The 19,574-nt window shown below is 36.7% G+C and overlaps 3 protein-coding genes and 1 non-coding gene across 4 annotated transcripts in view; all 4 read left to right on the top strand.

Annotated features, from left to right (window-relative positions):
- The first annotated feature begins 553 nt into the window (after positions 1-553).
- Positions 554-745, top strand: LOC137403006 (U2 spliceosomal RNA). The gene has a single exon (XR_010979554.1). It is a non-coding gene; the product is annotated as a U2 spliceosomal RNA (small nuclear RNA).
- A 5,409-nt stretch (positions 746-6,154) lies between these two features.
- LOC137402564 (uncharacterized) lies at positions 6,155-15,754 on the top strand. Its single transcript, XM_068089066.1, has 8 exons — positions 6,155-6,251; positions 7,353-7,447; positions 8,984-9,096; positions 9,841-9,991; positions 10,408-10,568; positions 13,344-13,522; positions 15,416-15,605; positions 15,698-15,754. The coding sequence occupies exons 1-8, from the start codon at positions 6,196-6,198 to the stop codon at positions 15,752-15,754; spliced, it is 1,002 nt and encodes a 333-aa protein (XP_067945167.1). The 5' UTR covers positions 6,155-6,195.
- Positions 15,755-15,982: 228 nt separating this feature from the next.
- LOC137402563 (serine-aspartate repeat-containing protein I-like) lies at positions 15,983-16,621 on the top strand. Its single transcript, XM_068089065.1, has one exon. The coding sequence runs from the start codon at positions 15,983-15,985 to the stop codon at positions 16,619-16,621; it is 639 nt and encodes a 212-aa protein (XP_067945166.1).
- A 634-nt stretch (positions 16,622-17,255) lies between these two features.
- The window catches only part of LOC137401382 (multiple epidermal growth factor-like domains protein 8), a 92,859-nt gene continuing 90,540 nt past the window's right edge, over positions 17,256-19,574 (top strand). Inside the window, exon 1 of the mRNA XM_068087699.1 lies at positions 17,256-17,404. Coding sequence (XP_067943800.1) covers positions 17,314-17,404 — 91 coding nt within the window. The 5' untranslated portion in view covers positions 17,256-17,313. The remainder of the gene's footprint in view (positions 17,405-19,574) is intronic.

The raw sequence follows: 19,574 nt of genomic DNA, 5'->3' as shown, positions 1-19,574 counted from the left end.
AGACATCAGGCAAAACCTTCCCAAAATGCACTGTACAGGTAAAGGTCACTATTGTAGAAACGGCATGGCTAGCGAACATTTTATTTGATTACGCGATTATGTTTAGTGATGCAGCTTATATGTGAACATATGCCACCGAGCCTAACGTCGCAAACGTTTTGTTGCTCAAGTTACCGCCGGAGTATTGGCGGCCAGCCGACGCGGCGCTTGTGTATATCATATCAAATAGTCCATAGTTATTCACGCGTGACTGATGTCATTGAGCAAAACAAAGGACTGCCAAGTTTCTGCATGCCTTTCCTATTTAACTGTACGCGCGCAATTGCGTAGATTGTTGTTGTACTGGGCAGGATAGCACAAACTGTTAATGAAATCAATTATTTGAGGAATTATCTCACACCAACACACAGGGAGTCGATTTGTTTCAAATGTGTAACAATATTTTGCATCAAGCAACATCGTATAACTGATACATATGCCATGAATCCATGTCTGCACTTATCAATATCCGTCTGGCGATTGATCACGTTCGAGCGCGGCATGACTCGTAGGCATCGCTTCTCGGCCTATTGGCTAAGATCAAAGTGTAGTATCTGTTCTAATCAGTTTAATATCTGATTCGTGGCACATTGTGTCACTACGATATTAATCTGATTTTTGGAACTAGACGAAGCGCAGAAGCTTGCTTCGGCTTTGTCACGGGTTGTCCTGGAATTGCAGTACCTCCAGGTACGGCCCACCTCCCCTCATCGGGAGAATAATCAATTAAATAAAATGTGACGTTAGTAATGGCATATTTTGGTATGCCTTGGCCTGCCCTTCACCTGGCGGTGCAATCGAATGGTGCCATTCTAAGCAATTTTCTTGCTGCTTGTGTCATGGTCCATATAAGCTTATCTCACAAAAAATGAAGCGGTGAGATGTTTTTATGTTTATTGTGCAGCTCAGCACTTAGAAGCATGCCCCCAGACAATTCGGGTGTTGTTTTCTCACGTGATTCTAAGTCCTAGTAGACACAGCTGCATAGTGTAGCTCTGTTTTTCTGCCCTTCTAGTTTGTTTAGAATTATGAAATTTTGATCGCATTTGTATAACACAGTCTAGCTCTAGCTTCAAGTCGATTGGATTATCAGTTCTTGAAATATCGCCGAAATACTGAGCGCATTTTTAACTGACCAAAAAATAAAAAAATGACTGCAGACAGAACATTAGTTTTTAATGACACACTGTTGGAAGTTCTTGACAATGAAGTATAAAAAATAGACAAAGCTAGAAAGCTTCTCCTCATCAACAAAAGCTTTTCACTAAAACTTTGTTCTTCTATACATATTAAATATACACACTCTATCAAACTCGGCGTACATCAATCGTTGTTTCTTCAGTTTCTCCTAAAACACCGCATCTCTGAAAGAGTGTGAAGAAAACTATTTACTGCGTTTCAAATAAGATTCATTTTAAAATGAATAGTGTAACTCTAAATGTTTTTAAAGTCAATGTAAAGTTGTCAAAACGGTCTAAGATCAGGGGACCCGCTTGTATATACATGGTTAGGGTTCAAAGTGTTAATTAGGAAAACCTGCATGTTTCGCTGGTGCAATGTTAACAAGTTTTAAAAAAAATGAAATAAAACAGTAACAAACATTTTTAACTTTTGAACTATTGGAATAGCGATAGAGTATTATTTCTAATAATAGACAGTTAGTTGTATTTCCTTTAATTGCAATCCTTGGCAGTGCGTATCTGAGAGATGAAGTGTGATGGCAATGTGTTCATGCCTATATTCGTAGGATGTTTTGCGTTCATGTTGAATATGAAGCTGTTTGTAACAGAGATATAAAAAGTTTCCATCACTAGAAACTCATAACAGAATCAGCCAAAAGATAAGTTATAGCTCCATTTCGATTTCTATGTGCAAAATAAATAGTTTTTAATATTTTATTCTGTTTCATGGCCTGCAGATACTCAGCTTATTGTACGAATACGAGTTAGAATCCAAAAGTTCCAGGAATAGAGTTACAACTCAACACACATTGCTTCAACTTGCTTATTTAGCTAGTTAGACCCTTTCAAAGTACTCCACTTGGATATCGGTATACTTGTCACGCCTCTTCTGCCCTGATGCAGTGCTGAAAGCCATCGACACCGATGCTGTTTTGTTGTTGCATGTTGAACTGATTCTACATTGACAAATTTGGTCTCGTTCATAGTAACTTTTTATGAAATAGTCAGAAGTCACAGGAAGTCATATTTGGTAGATATGAATGAGGCAGCACGGCCATGTTGTTTTAGCATAATATTGCTTCACAGAAAATGGCAAGTGCAAAGGTCAGCGTGGCACAAACTTAGTTGAGACTATTCTCATGTTCAAATCGACAGTTCAAACCTTTTGACAATCCTAAAACCACCTTCAGTCTTTCCCAGATATACTAGTGATCTTTCTAATACTAGTTAGATGACGATCTGCCATGACTAGTGACCTCACAGGCTCACACAGTCAATTGATGAGCAAGTTCTTGATGAGGTCAGTCTGCTGGACCTCTCGTCATCTTCAGGGCTGTTTCTACTTTTTACGAAAACGAGCTACTCAAAGTCTGATATTTTAGAGCATTATTTTCCAAAAGCAGTGTTGAACATTTTAACTCTCTGAGTACCAGTTTTCGGCAATTTCACACAGAATTGAATGCAAATACGCTGTTCCTATAAATTAGACATTCTGATAAATTTATTAAAATAGTAAAAAAAATGACTGATCTTATTGAAACGTTGGTCCACGCGAGAACCCGTTGTACTCGTAACCTGAAATTTAATGACAATACTCTCAAGATGTTTTCTGGCTATCGCGGCAATAGCATTTTTCATCATACATAAATGCAAGTGTACACATGAACTTTTGGATCAGACCTCATAGTTTACAATGCAAAACATCATTTGTAAAGGAAAGCATATGGTAAACTGGTGCTCATGTGAATGCCATGAATGTACATAACATGTATCTCTATCGCTAGTCTTGTAGCTGAGTACATTCTATATTACTAACCATGCAGCTGTCTGTCACGTCGCAAAGGCAACACACTATCTTAATATAGAACCACACCCATGGTTTACCTTCTGTTGCCATAAAACCACATCGTGGGATCAGTATATTCTACCATAGAGCCACACTCACCATCTATGCAATATTAATCTAGGTTTTCACTTGCAGCAAACAAAATAATAATTTCGAACAAATGTATTAATTTTGTTAAGTCTGTTGTAGGCAAGGTCTATATTAGCGCTTCAGTTATACTCTTGTGATAAAAGCCTGTATTTGTGTATTTGTGTATAAAGCCTGTATTTATTAAAATTCTCTTCATCGTAACACGGTGTTAAGATGCTTCGAATGTTTTTGGAGTTGCTTCCATTCGAATCATAAAAACGATAAAATCTAGACGCTTTCGGAAATTTGTGCAAAGGTGTTTGCTGTGAGAAAGCATCTCTACTTTACCAAGTTTTATTTTGTTTTGAGCGATCCCAGCAAATCTTGGAAAAATCTATAGTGTGTAAATGGTAGGGTGCAAATTCATCGGCAGCGGACAACTCTGAACCTGTTTGAAACATGCAAACACAGTGTAAGATAGGCTTCAGAGGGCTTGTTATTCAAAGTAACTTTCTATTTTCATCGTCTTGTGCATTCTGGTTTTGGTAGTAGAACATAAATGTTTGCACTTGGTACTTGCCATTCATCTACAGTAGTAGATATCTGAATAGTTATTTGGTTTGCCTAAACCGAGCGTCTCATTATTCAGGAGTCCGAGAGTACAAGTGTACATGTAACCTTGGCTGGACAGGAGATGCGTGTGATATCGATTGCCAGTGCAATCACCATGCCACTTGTGTCAATGGATCTGGGCAGTGTGACACTTGTTATCATAACACTACAGGTAAGCTGTATAGTACCTGCTAGAATTTTCAGTTATGTTATAATCATTTGATTATGGTTGTCTGTAGGAATTATTATGCATAGGTACTGTAAACATTTGCTCACTCGCGGAGCTTTTTAGGTATTTGCTCACTAGTGAAGTCATTTCTTGAATTTAAATCGTTCAGAAGAAAAAACGGGCCAAAATGACAACATTAGTTGCACGGCTGCCCCTCTCTCTCTATCTCCCTCTCCTCTCTCTCTCCTCTCTCTCTTCTCTCTCTCCTCTCTCTCCTCTCTCTCTTCTCTCTTTGTTGATATCGACTATTCTATCGGTCTCTGTTCTGGATATTTATAGGCGTCAATGACTAACCAAATCTGGTCAATCTGAAATTCTGCTATTCTGTTGCATCCGTCACGGTCTCTGAATGTTTTTTATAAGAACATTATGTTGCCGTGGCATACCGAACGTAGTTGATAATGAAATAAACAATGCTCTTTTTATCAAGATCAAGGTTAATAAAGTGGAGGTGAAAGGAATTATCTTCCCATAAAGCAATATCTGAAATGCATGACTGTTGAGGCAATAGATGCTGTATGAGGGCCCTGTTATGAATGATCTTTTCAGTCCTAAATTTCCTAAAGGTCTTTCCTCTCCTTTCCTATATTTAACATAAAATAGTCTTATAAGTAGGCTAAACATTCCTAGTTGGTAACAAAAGGTTCTAGAAATGGTACATGCTTGAATACTTGCTGTTCTAAGGAGAGTTTGTTCAACAATTGTAACATCTGAGTAGTAATTGTTCAACAATTGTTATAGTTATTTTGTTACCAGCTCCATGAGAGCCTAGACCGAATGCCAGAAATGTTTATTTGACAGCTTTTGACATCTACGGCATATCAACTTTGTTCTACAGATGCATTGCTAATAAAAATTGTTTATTTTGATCACTGTTTGATTTATTTTTCCTATAATAGGGAACTAGAAATGTTTCTAATGCGTATATACAGTAGACGCTGCTATAATGTCTACCTCATATAATGTAAATTCTATATAATGTAAAGAATTTATGTTAAGTTTTTGCTTCGTACTACGTAAAAATTCTCGATAATGCAAAGTAGGAAGTCGGTGCAAGTTTTCAAAATCGATTCGTGTAACGAAAATCTCATAGTTTGCTTTAAAATATTGCTTTCTCTCTTGCCGCACTTGAGAGAGTAAACGACTTACAAAACGTATATATATCTATTATATATACAAATACTCTGACGGTCTAGTTCGCCATAAGAGATCATCAGTTGTATCGATAAAGCACGGAGAATCAGTAGCCAAGCAATTATTTAAAAATACTTATAAGACGATTGGTGCAGGTACTAGGGTGTCGGTCTACTAATCTGAATGTCACGAGTTGGAGTATCGTCAAAGGCTAAGTTCTATCCTAACCTTAAACCCTAGAGACGAATAGACAAACGAAAGGACAGATAGACACCGCTCTTATCATAGCAAAAATATTTCTGTTTTGATTTATTGTAGGCGTGTACAATATTTTTTATGGTTTTTCCTTAACAGAAAAGAGCTTGCTGTCTAAAAAAATGAACAAATCATTGTAAATTGACATCATAGGTGTGCGCTTCTCATAACTTATCATGAAATTACCGAAATCACGAGCCATAAACCTAGCGAAAGTGATAAAAAAAGGAAAAAGTTGTTGATTCAAACCAATAATACTACAGTTACAGTACGGCCGTTAAATCATAATGTTAGGTCAATTTGTTACTTTTTTTCATGGACCAGTCGGGTGAATTTGAAAAGATCTCGAAACGGATTATCCAATTTACATGTATTTTGCTGTTCTTATAATGTAAAATCTCGCTAACATTAACGTTTCCGGAACGGATTATTTAGGTTGTAGGAGTGTCTGCTGTAGAACACTTGACCTTCGTGTCTCATTATACTCCGCTTGCTTCTTTACAGGGTATATTGGGAAATGTTTGGATAAGGAGTTATGTACACATTATCACTGCTCGATATAGTAACTCCAGACTTTTTATTTTCCTAGATAGAAGATTTTTGTTTTTTCTCAGGCTGGAATCAAATGCTCTAAACACCATTTGAATTACATTTTTTTTACTGTAATGTTTTACTTTACTCTAATTTCAGGAAGTAAATGCGAGCAGTGTGTACCTAACAGCTATGGAGACCCTACCAACTCAACCGGCTGTACATCTTGCCATTGCAATGGACACGGCAATCCGGCTAGACAGTGTGACAATGTTACTGGTGTGTGTGATTGTATCCACATGTCCATGGGACGCGATTGTAGTCTGTGTAAGCCGGACTACTTCGGGGACCCACGGTAATGAAATATAGCCTATCTTCCTAGCTTAGGAAGGACGAACCATTGATGATGTTTTAGCTTTCAAATATTTAATCGATTAGAGATTTCTCTTCACTACAAGTCTGTGTCACAATGTCGCTCGTCTTTGCTACTTTTATTTACCAAGCTTGAATATCTTAATTTAGGACTTTGTAGATTGAAAATCCCTTCAGGTATAGTGACACATCTTCGCTCTATCTTTATATTGAGTGTTGATTAATCCATAAGTAGTAATATGTAATATGTCAAGTGCAGTTGTCGAACAAAGACACCTGGCAAGGGACGCAGCAAGATAGGTTTGTAGTGAAAACGAAGTTTGCAGAACAGATTTAACTTCTGTAGTGCGGCAAGGCACAGCGTTTATGTATGGCTAAGAGTCAGATAGTGAGCCTTTTGTAGGCTTCGTACAAAATGCTTCTTATTAGTGAGTAGTTGATTAATTAGCCAATGTGTCGACATTTAAATGAAAGAAAACAATCATCTGCCTTTATTGAGACAATGGAATAATGTTTACAGAGCTTAGTTTTGCCCTGCAAAATTTCATTTTTTATGGCAATTTCTACTTTGTGTGATGACCAGCTGGGGCAGAGGCGTTACAACTATGGAGGTTTCACCAATTGTAGATCAATAGACTTATGATAATTATCTATTAGGCAATGGTACTAGTGAAGGCGATTATTTATTTTAATGGTAATAATAAGGTTGTAAGATATAGTAATAGTAGGTAATAGCTCGTCTGACTCGGAAAATGCTTAAATTGCTACCCAAAGTAGTAGTGAAGAGGCCAAAAAAGTGACAGACTACCAGCCACATGCTTTACATGGTTCGGGTTGTAATTGTTAGAATTAAGTTAGAATAATGTTATTTTATTTGAGTGTAATCAAAGTTATGCGCATATATGACGACTCCGTAGTTAGTCACCTTTTTACGTTCTAAATGGTTCTTCGGTGGATATTATCGTTAGAAACTTTAGTTTGATAAAGAATTACAAAGAAAGAGCACATAATAAGCTAAGACTACAGTGAATTATTCTGTAAATCGTGTACCCAGTTTGGCTTGCAATGGTATTTGGTATTGCAGAGATGGCGGAGAATGTTTCAGGTGCTATCACGGGCGGACGATCATCTTAAACTTTTCAGGGACTGATAATTATGGATCAAGATATTGTCACCCTGGTAAGTCAGCGTGCAGCGTGTGCTTGCAGACATCTCTAAATAAATGACACCACTGGCTGACAGTTCTTGTCAATGCGTTAGTGGATTCACACTTGCATTATTTGTGTTGATATTCACATTATAATGCTATGGGAAGTTTGTGCTGGGTGTGTTGGTTGCAAAACATACAGTGGAACCTTTACTTACAAAGGACTACATAAAAACTTTACAATTAGGATACCGAAACGTAGTTTGGTAGAAATTTTGCTTCGATTTACGGAAAATACAAAAAAGGCCTTTTTGTATTTTGACCCGTTTGTTTCATATTTTGGCTTGTTTACTTCCCATGGGTACGATGTACAACGCACCTCAGTCATTTTCATTTGCTAATGAAAGTCAGTGAACGGTCAAGTAGTTTGTTCTCTTTCAGTGTGTAATTTGGAGTTATCGTGTGTCACATAAAGTGTAGGACAACTTTAGTTTCTAGTAATTCAAGCTCTGCATTTTCTGTATGACAGGTTTTTCAGTCTGTAGCGATGCAAATAAGTTGTTTACGTACACTCTTAAAACATTTATTGTGAGCAAAACAAAGCGAAGACATTACAACCCTCACCTTTTCTGACCGCTTTCCTACATTTCCGTGGTCTTCGCTTAGCCTCGTTTAGACGGCCAAAAGTAAAAGTAAACAAACACCGCTTTTAGTTTTTATTCGTTATTTTTTCGTTTTTGTTTCATTGTGTACTTTTTCTGTTTCTATGTAGTAATATAATCATATAATTCTAACATGAATTTGTTACATGTTTTAACCATTACATGTATTTATAATTTATAAAAATATTATGTCACATTTTGTGGTGGCTTATAATAGATGGGTGCATTTATATATATGGTAAAATCTATTTTTACTTACAAAATTTGGCACTGATGTTTCAAGGATTCTAACCTACACTCGACCTATTTTGTTGTTTTGGGTGGCACACTAAGCTTGGTGTCTTTGAGTACACATTCTGTATGCTCGTCTGTAGTTAAGAGTACAAGCCCTGTACAGTAATTAGGAGTACAAACTCTGTACACTAGTCAATACTTAGGAATACAGACTCTGTACACTAGTCAGTAGTTAGGAGTACAAACTCTGTACACTAGTCAGTAGTTAAGAGTACAAACCCTGTACACTAGTCAGTAGTTACGAGTAGAAACTCTGTACACTAGTCAGTAGTTACGAGTACAAACTCTGTACACTAGTCAGTTGTTAGGAGTACAAACTCTGTACACTAGTCAGTACTTAGGAGTACAAACTCTGTACACTAGTCAGTACTTAGGAGTACAAACTCTGTACACTAGTCAGTACTTAGGAGTACAAACACCATATACTACTGATGCCTATTTAGCTAACAGTTGTATAAGAATATCCAATAGAGTAACTTATCTGCTGTTACCTGACCTCATGTCGTTCTCTATTAAGAAGTTGTCGCTATAACATAGAAGTTGTCGTAGCAATTTACCTTTCTGCTAATGAGGCTCAGGTTGAACATTGTTGGTTTACCTATTCATGCACAGGAATAGAGTTTACCAGTGCCAGTATGTTCATGTGGCATTTTGAGACGGATGACTCCAGTGTCCCCAGCCACTTCCTCATGTTCACACTGGCTGATTTCAACAGTCCTGATCTGGTAAGAGTATTTCTATGATGCTGAGTTGTTGCCTTATAAGAGATCAAAGAGTTGTTGGCCTATCACGCTTAGAGATCAATGAAAGTTGAATAATTTGAAATATGGTTTGTAGTCTAAACCCAAATTTATCAGTATAAAACAGTTTATTAAAGTTATAAGAAATAATATTCTCAACTTGAAGTAATTGCTCAAACTGTATTTTTATTTAAACAGAATTAATTAAAAAAAATAATTTAATTAAATTAAATCTTTACTAAACTCATACTCCTTTTTGCAGAAAACTTCTACTAGCAGCCTGTCAGTTTTGTCTGCACTGATTTTCCAACATATAATATAAAATGGGGGCGAATATTGGACTTTAGAGCAGTCTTGTGTGGTCTTCGCGTGTTACTACTAGCGTTGTGGGCATTAACATTTCAACTAATCGTTTAGAAAAATCACATATTTCTATTATTTTCCATGTTATTTATGCTTTAATTACCTTATCTGCTAACCATTTCAACAATAATAGCATAACCAGTTCTATTTTGGTTCATATCCTATTACCACACTGTAAGGCCGAGGTCATACTGAGTGGGTGTTGAGGTAAATCCTCAACATGTGTTTAAGAAGACAATAGAAGGACTGCTATAAACTTACGTTATGGAGTCCACTTTTATCATTATTAAGATAAAGCTTGCTGTTTTCACTATATTGAAGCTTGACTTTCACTTCCATGTCTAGCTCTTCTGTTTCAATTTTTAGAATCCTGTCTATATTTATGATCACCAACCCAACTCAGTTTTGAGTGATGCGCAACCTCTGGCTATATTGACCAAGAAGGATATTGGAAGGAACATTTCCAGCCTAACCGGGGTTCTTGTTGTCATTCATCATGGCGCCTCTTTTGCCAATGGTTTGTTTCCTGTTCTCACTTTGTTTCCCGTTTTTCTCCATTTTAGGATAACTTAGGTATTGGCCATAGATGCTCCAGAGCTGAGGGGTTGTTTAGCTACAGCATAGAGGGATATCTACTACATAAAGTGCACATTACTTTCTCGCTTTACAAACCGCTTTTAATATTAAGGACGTGACAAAGTGTATAACCATATCACTTGACTAACTTATCTTTTTTACCTGTTGTTACTTTGATACAATTTTGACAAGCATTATAATAAGCAAGTCATTTGCTGGCATAGTATCATTTAGTTTCTCATCTACATTCACCTTGGTGGAGTGAGTGCTTCAATACTTTAAAATTTGGTACTGCAAAGTCCAAATGGTTGTATTTGATTGAATATGTAATGTTATAGACCCTGTCGGTTGTTTTAGAACCCATGTTGAAGTTTAAAATAGCTAAAAGAAGTTGTCCTACCTCATGTTTTGGTGAGGAAAGTTTGTGCTCATCAAAGGATCAATGCTACTGCCCGTTAGGAACAGTCTGGACCATCTGTGAAGGAGAACTTTTCTGCTTTCCTTTTGGCAATGAAACCGTAAGTCCTATTCATTTATCCGCAATATGAAAACGCTATGAAAGTGGCACACCTTTTCTTATTATAGCTAACATTATCAATCAACTGTACGAGTGAAGGTCAGTATTCTGTTTGCTCCTGTTTTTTGCTAGTTTCACACTATTTCTATGAAAAGAATAACATAAGTAAAAGGGATTACCATAAAAATCAATAATTTTTATAGTACTTAAAATACAACCATAAAAATTGATGATTTTTGTGGTTATATTTTTACTTTTTTAGAACATACATTTTTATGTGCTAAATAGCCTGGTAGTTATTTACTCATTAAAGGCTGACTTGCAACAAAATTCACATTACAGTTATTTGGTATCAAAAGATTCACCATGTCTTACTCTGTTGTGTTGTAGTTGCCAAATATGTGGAAATGTGATTACAAGCTCTAAAAAGCTCAAAAACGAAAAGCCGCCGTATATTGGAATCTCTTTATTTCTCTGACGTAGTCATGACAGTTTGGTTATTGTCTTGTCACAGGATGTTCTCACATGAATTGAAAGGTCAATAAAAGCTCAATATAAAACTTGTCGTAGCACTAGCTTATGACAAACACTTCGGGTTTTACCGAAGACCCCGTATCAAATATAGATGTTCGCTACTTTACAGTTTTGTTTCGGCGTTATTCGATCGTCAAGTCGTAATATGATCATGTGACCCAATAACTCGCAAATAATTTCTGCAGCACTTTTCGATTATCACAAGTGACCAACAGGCTCGTCATGATTATCAGACAATGATATGTACTCCTTCAAGCTAAGGCTAAAAAATTAAACGAATTTTTACGGTAAGTTATAAGATATCAGTGCTAAAAGTGACAGCATTACGATGACGATAAAACAGACGTGTAAGAACAATAGACATAGTTTTATTGAATGCGTGAAGTATATTTGTGAAAATATTTCGACGAATAAGGTTGCAAGAAAGTGTTAACAGAAATCCTCTCTCACAATTACATCACATTTGAGCCGTTTTGGAAAGGGAATCCAAACTACGGCGATCTCGTGTGGCTGTGATTTTCTGTTCGTTTTTGAGCTTTTAAGAGCTTGTGATCACCTTTCCACATATTTTGCACCTACAACACAACAGAGTAAGGCATGGTGAATCTTTTCATATCAAATAACGGTATTGTGAATTTTGTTGCAAGTCAACCTTAAAGCTTCGCTGCAAGCCCATTTAGTAGTGGTGTGCTCATGTTGGTTTACTATCTGACCAAGTACTTGTCATTAGCCTGGGCATGGCTCTCGTGGGGGATTGGGAGAGAGAGCCTGGCACACATAGCAACACGCGGGGAAGACAACTCTAAAAGTCAACTTCTGAAGTCGCTAATATCACAATCGTTATTTCCGAAGGAATATCATGTGATGGTCTTATTTATGATCTACGCGGGTATTATGTATTATTTTTAATCTGAATTGGCAGCAAACAAACGTCGGTTAGTAAGTATGAAATGTTGGTTGCATAATAAATTAATCACGAAAGTTATATTTTTTCATATGTTCAATTCATTATGTTTTGATTTAATTATAATAAAAAATTAAATCAATTGAATAAAAAATTCACAATAACAATACAAACATAGCAAACGAATAGCAATAGAACAACAAAAATGAATCGCACGCTGCTAGTAAAGAAAAGTTTATCTAGTAAAAAGTAATCTCAGTTTTATTTTACTCGCGAGTATTATGATTACTCGTCACAGTTAAGAACAACTCGGACCTACCACTGCAAAATGGTACCATCTGAAAGCAAATACTCTTTCCGAAGCCAGTAGGAAAAACTATAAATTGGTCAAAACCTGCGATAATAGGTTGTAAAGCTTGAAACTGTTCTGGTCACAGTGTGACTATGCCTAGCTTTGATAGTAATTTTTGAATCGCTCCATTTTTTATCAGTATAGGAAATGAAACTGCTAACGTGAAAACGCAAGAGAATAGTAACCTATGGTTCTTATCATTTTATTATCAAACGGGGTGTTACGTAACCACCCAGTCTTTCAAAAATATAGAGCTTTTTACTAGATCAAGTCACGTGACCGTGACAATAGGCCTTTAAACGCGCCACATCTAATACATCGTGAGATTCGAATCTAACGACACGCTTCCATTAGTATCAGTCTGAGCGTCATATGTAACATATGTCGCTCGTTTTACAGAAGTTATCTTACCTTTTTTTCGCTATGTGTCCCAGGCTCTTTCTCCAATCCCCACGAGAGCCATGCCAGGCTAACTTGTCATGTGCTCGGGTCAGTTTACTCTCAAACTTGTTAGTAGTTGTGTGCTCATGTTGGTTTGTTAATCTTTAATATTCGCTTGGAGATCAATTGGTAGTTGTGTGCTCAAGCTACTTTTCTTTAGTTAACTGACAGTACGTCTACCTAGTTGCCCAGTTCTCTTCTATTTAAATGCTAGTGAATTCATTTTTTTCTAAAGTTTTAGTAAATTTTCAAAAGTTTGTGATCAAAAGTTCTTTTCAATTTTAAAACATTCTGTCTGTCTGTTCACACAATAATATCAGTATTTCCTTCTGTCAGGCTTCCTTTGATATTTATTTTTCATCTGTCGCTATTTCGTCTGTCTATATTAGTTAATTTCTTTGTACAAAAGATGTTCCTAGAGCTTCATATGTTAATACTTGATTGATGTCTTTTCCTACCTGTCGCTCAATGGCTAAGAATTTGCATCAACATTTGCAATAACTTCTCTGGCCAATCCGTAATATAAAACTAGTTTAATTTTGTAGAATTGTGGCAACACTACAGATTATATGCGGGGTCGCTCCAAATCAGCTAGTAGTGGCAACTCTCAGGCTATATACATTCATGGAGGGGTAACAGCCGGGGGCAAGCTTCTTGATGACATGCAAGTTTGGAACAAAAGCTCATCTTCCCTTACCTTACTTGGAAGTCTAGTCTCCGCTAGGTATGATTAAGATGCCTGATGCCTCTATTTAAGAGAAGGAGGAGTTGTGTCCTCTCCAAGTTTGATATGCAGGAGCTGTATGATGTCCCGAGCTAGCTGAAACCTATCCTAAATTTTTTGCCCTGAATATTTAGTTGTACGCACAATGATCTGAATGGAGTTGATAACTCCCAATACATTAGGCTTGGTCTCTGCATCTTGTGAGAAGTTGTCTACCATTTCTAAGAAGTTTATGTCATACAGTGCGTGTATATATACATATTTATCATAATGAGAATAATAGCCTATCTTAGCCAATTGTGATCCCAATTTTTGTAATAAAATAATAGAATCAGTAGCATTTTGTATACCATGTTCTGATGACTCATTATTATTTAACCAGACAACCATGGTGACCAGATAATATAATCATGTTACCTCAATAACCTCAGCACAGGTTTAGCCTCCATGTTGAAGAACATACTCAACATGCTTGTGTTTCCATGGTTTGTGAAGGCTGAATGGCCATGATATATTGGTATCACCGGTCAATCTGTTGTTCACCGTGCAAGCTTGCATTGAACAATATTTAACACGATTTTTGCGTAACATATAGCTTTGTAGTATAAAGCAACTTCATTCAAGTGATGAAGTATTTTTATAATGATTTTACGCTGATTTTGATAATGATTTTACACTGATTTTTATAATGATTTTTATAATGATTTTATGCTGATTTTTATGATTTTACGCTGATTTTTATAATGATTTGCCCACAAACTTAGCTTATTCAGATAAGTAATTTTGGTCAAATATTTTCGTGGTCTTTTTATATCTGTAAAATATCAGATAGAAAATTATCAAATGGCAATTTGATAATTATTATAGCTTAGTTGGTTTAGTTTAGTTGAACACAAATTTTGAGGATGCGTTATGCAAAGGATATATTGATTGGAAGTTGAATGTTATAATGAGTAGACAACTTTTGCTATACATTAGTTGAATCAAGATTTAACACTCAGTAGAGCAGAAATCCTTTTTAGAGTATTCAAATAACCAGTATCCGGATTACTAGTATCCAGTGTACTAGTATCCGGATACTAGTACTCTGGATACTAGTATCCGGATAACTAGTATCCAGAGTACTAGTATCTGGATAACTAGTATCCAGAGTACTAGTATCCGGATAACTAGTATTTGGGTTATTAGTATCCGCAAAACTAGTATTCACATAACTACTATCCGCATAACTAGTATCCAGATAAATCGTATCCAAATAATTAGTATTCGCATAACTAGTATCCAATGGAGTTGTGAATTAACTCAAGTCATATTTTTAAATCAATTTCCTGTCTAAGTCATGGCATTCAGATAATGGCCTTCAGATAATACTCATTGATATTTAGTAGCTGTCCGAAAAAAGCTGGACATTCTAGTAACTTGATTCATCCAGACTTGCAAGGTCATTGGCCAGTGACATTATCAGTATTCTTGTTTGTTATTGGCTGACGACGTTGCATGTGTTCCATTGACTAGCGGCATTGTTAGTACACATTGTGACTTTTGCTATGTCATAGTTAATATTCTTCTTTACTGTTGGTCAGTGGTATTATTAATATTCTTCTTTGCCATTGGTCAGTGGTATTGTTAATAGTATACGCATAATTGAGGTACTCACACTGTTAAGTTGGTTTGCTGTTTTAACAATCTTCCTGGTAATTTTGAACTCTGACTTTTATTTAAAAGATTTAAAAATATGAAGATAATAGCAAATATGCAGATGAGGTGTTTCACTAGAGATGTGGTGTTTGTAATTATTGCACATAAAATGCTTTGAATAATATTTTAAATACCATTTGTTTCCAATGTCCTTAAACAATTTGGCATTATGAAATGTAGTATATCTTCCGTTAGATATGGACACGCTTTGGAGTGTACAGAATATGCGTGTTTTCTCTACGGTGGGATTACCAGAGATTCATCGGGTTCTTCAAGGCTCGCTCACATTGGTAGTTCATCTGGTGATCCATTTTACATCAACAGCCAGTTCTATCATCTCTCCCTTGACACCGAACCGAGAGGGTGGACAACACTTGAGAACAAGGCTGGTTTTTTTATTTCCTCTTATTTCTTCCCCTCAGTTATGACTGGTTTACTGTATCTCTAGGTACTGTCGGTATTAACTATATCTTCTAGCTATGCGCTTATCTTCTGCTCATCTCTTCTCAAGAATATACTGAGTTAGAAGGCTAGGCAGTTTGTGTCATGTAGAATTTGATAGTTTGTTGTCATTTTATCATCCTTGTGTCAATGCTCACAGTGGTTTATGATAGCATGCTGGTGTGCACTGTCCGCTGTAATTATTACTGGCAGCCTCAGGAGTTGATTATTCTAAACTCATTCGTTTGTTTACCGTTTTTTCATACACACTTCACCTAGTCTGGTGAGCACCGTCACTGAATTTACATTTTTCTTACACTTATGTCTTCTGTCGACTCGGTAGCTTCTGTCGACTCGGTAGCTTCTGTCGACTCGGTAGCTTCTGTCGACTCGGTAGCTTCTGTCGACTCGGTAGCTTCTGTCGACTCGGTAGCTTCTGTCGACTCGGTAGCTTCTGTCGACTCGGTAGCTTCTGTCGACTCGGTAGCTTCTGTCGACTCGGTAGCTTCTGTCGACTCGGTAGCTTCTGTCGACTCGGTAGCTTCTGTCGACTCGGTAGCTTCTGTCGACTCGGTAGCTTCTGTCGACTCGGTAGCTTCTGTCGACTCGGTAGCTTCTGTCGACTCGGTAGCTTCTGTCGACTCGGTAGCTTCTGTCGACTCGGTAGCTTCTGCCGACTCGGTAGCTTCTGCCGACTCGGTAGCTTCTGTCGACTCGGTAGCTTCTGTCGACTCGGTAGCTTCTGTCGACTCGGTAGCTTCTGTCGACTCGGTAGCTTTTGTCGACTCGGTAGCTTCTGTTGACTGTGAAGGCGCCGTTTCAACTGCCCCATTATTTTCAGCTCTCGAGTATTCTATGTCGGTTACATGTGCTGCCACAAAGTCTACATCTGTAAACACATCCGGGTTATATGATGATATTTTAGCTGCTTTAACAATTTTCAGTCTGATTTCTAATTAGTTGTTGTCCTCCCCACGATTTCAACCACCCTGCAACCGTATCAGGTCGGTTAGCTCTGCTGCCTTATTAAATACAGGCCTGTATTCTCTAGTTGGGGCGGCAAATGTTAAGCGACTAGTTATGAACACCTTGGGGTTTGGGGCCGGTGTAAGCCCCTAAGCAATATAGAACGCTCGTGAAATAGTTCTTGGAATTTCCAACAGTTTTTGGATTTCAAACTTGGAAAGTTCAAGTCAATGAGCTTAGACTGCAATTCTTAGTACTTAGCCGCCAAAAATCACTAAAAAGTTGGGGCGGCTCAGTCGCCCAGCCGCCCCAGGGAATACAGGCCTGCTTAAATACTCTACAATCGTTACACTTAATGTGAAATTTCAGTCTATACAGCATGTTGAGCTGGACAGTTAAGTACTTTTATTAAAAGCATTGAAATCAAAGTACTTAATGAATTTCTTTGCGCATTTTTCTGTGAGGTAATGTTTGTATTTATCAGGTAAAACTGTATGTATTAGGACAACCCTGCTATTATTGGTCATGTATGCTTTAAGGACCAGTAGTGCATGGCTTGAAAGCTATGAGAAGTAAAACTTAGGTGTGGTTGTTCCTTGTAGTTAGTTCCACCGTTAACTGGCCACACACTGACAGCTGTGCAAGTTGCAAGTCATGCTCAGCAATCCGTAGTGCTAATAGGAGGCATGACTGAAGAACTCATCTGGTCTCCTGTCCTTTATGTTTACAACAACAGCAAATGGTCTCATGTAGCGACCCATGGCGCTAAACCACCTGGTAAATATCGATGGACGCAATGGTTTTGGGCATTTTTTAGTTTTATTTGGTTCAAGTCAAGCACTTGGCTATTATAAAGGTAACATTTGGTTTACTCTATAGATGGCCATTTCTCCTAAGGATCAGAATATTTTTCACCAAATCTCAATTCACTCCGAATTCCACTTATTAACTGAAAAAATGTGAAAAGAGGTGGTAAGAGTGAGATTCTTCTGGTCAGAGCTCTATGTTGAGTTGATCCTTAGTTTTTATAGCAAGCCATGAGTTTGAGGAGTCTGTAGTGTTCATATGTAGCCATGTATACAGGATGCAGGTTCAACTAATCAAATAACACCATATATCGATTGGATAATTTAGTCAAGTTTTTCTAGAGAAAGATACAACCTACACAATTATCATAAACAGTTTTATTTCATTAACCATAATTAGCCATCATACCAGGATCTGTACTATAAACTATATCATTCTATATATATACCTCTCAAAGTTTTTCTTCTGTCTGTTGTCTGTCCTTCGGTATGTCCAGCTATAGCCATTAAAATTTTGGATTTAAAATTTCACACTCGTGTTATGAACACACAAAGACTGCAACCACAAGCTTCAAATCCAAGCGCTCAACTACTGAGCTATACAAACTTCATTAATCCAAGCTCTTATATCCCATATGCACACGTATGTGTATACCGTATGTACACGCTTAATGACATAATATTTGAGCATTGCGTCCATGTGTTACGATGCCCCTGTTAAAAAATATTCTTTGCCTAACTCTAGGAAACAATGCTTTTTCATTATTTTTTCATTCTGGTAAATTTTTTCAGCCACACGATATCAACAATAACTTCTCTCGAAATTAAAATTTGGCGATTTGTGTACTGATTATATACGTGATTAAGAGATATATGTTACTCGCCAAGTTCATCGTTATCTGTTATGATAAAAACGAATTCGCGAACAAATAAATAATTTTAGTTAAAAAATTTTAGTTATAAGTTTGAAGTTTACTAAAATACATTTTAACTTTCTTTATGTATGTGTTTACTAAGCTAAATTCGTTCAAGTTTGCTTCAGCGTTTATGTCACACGTCTGTCTCGAAGACGCAAACTCTCCACGTAGTACGTTGTAATGTTATTATTATCTTGCAGATCATAACCACTAAATGCACTAAAGTCATTGTAGGTACCTATAGTTACTAAGGTTAACATAGTATTTTGGTAGTATTTTTTAATGAAGATGTTTTTGATGATTTTTACCAGGAGGTGATTGCATTAGATAGTTACTATGGGTTTCTATAGGGCCTACCACTCTATGTACGTCTATAGCCTACAATATTTTCACATGTCAACATATTTTTGATTCAATGTTGGCATGCCAATTTTCGCATGCCAACACTGAAGCGAACTAAAATCATATAATTGTATACCAAATAATTTTTCATTGTAATCGTAGCAAAACAGACTTAATTTAGCTATTACTTGCTAATTATTTCACTTTTACATTTAAACCCTTTTATAATTGTTTTATTGTTTTTTTTATTTATTTGATGGCACAAAACACTTTCCTCATGATATGAAGTTTGAAAGTTACTGTTGTTTGACAAAGTTTGAAACCCTTTACAGTTGTTTTTATTTTCTCTCTTAATTTATTTCAACTACACAAAACACTTTTCTCATAATATGTAGTTTGAAAGTTAGAATGGCAAATGTTGTTTTATGTTAAAGACAAATAAATGTTCTGTCCAAGAATTTTTTTTATTACTCAAGTAATGCCTGGTAGTACAGCTAGTCTTTAATAAAGCCTGTGTCTGTCCGCAGCCAAGGTTTGAGGTTACAAAAAGATTATTTCGTATAGGATTCAAACTCATGACTTTTTGTTTTAGCATCCCACTGCCTAAACACTCGCACCAATCAATCCCCTTGGGGTGTTTGCGAATAATTGAGCCCTAAGTTGTTTTCCGCGTTTATGGAAACACCTGACAATTTCTTACAGCACACTGCGCTTCCAAGATGCTAGAAAACAATAAAAATATGAAAATAGTAAAAAAGCTGTTACGTCATCATGCCAGCTAATCAACTAGAAATAGCACAAATATATAAACTGAATACATTTCAAGGAAACACGAGAGTCACACAGTGATTTCTACCGGTTTTTTGCGATATGTGTAGTAAA

This window comes from Watersipora subatra, chromosome 8 (genome assembly GCF_963576615.1).
Source record: "Watersipora subatra chromosome 8, tzWatSuba1.1, whole genome shotgun sequence".
NCBI classification, from domain to species: Eukaryota; Metazoa; Bryozoa; class Gymnolaemata; order Cheilostomatida; family Watersiporidae; genus Watersipora; species Watersipora subatra.
This window is presented reverse-complemented; position numbering and strand designations above follow the sequence as displayed.

Excerpts from the sequence above, each read along its gene's own strand:
- LOC137402564 (XM_068089066.1), top strand. The coding sequence starts at position 6,196 with ATGTCCATGGGACGCGATTGTAGTCTGTGTAAGCCGGACTACTTCGGG. Across the intron at positions 7,448-8,983 it reads ATCAAGATATTGTCACCCTG|GAATAGAGTTTACCAGTGCC; the intron begins GTAAGTCAGCGT and ends ATTCATGCACAG. Across the intron at positions 10,569-13,343 it reads TTCCTTTTGGCAATGAAACC|AATTGTGGCAACACTACAGA; the intron begins GTAAGTCCTATT and ends TTAATTTTGTAG.
- LOC137402563 (XM_068089065.1), top strand. The coding sequence starts at position 15,983 with ATGTCTTCTGTCGACTCGGTAGCTTCTGTCGACTCGGTAGCTTCTGTC.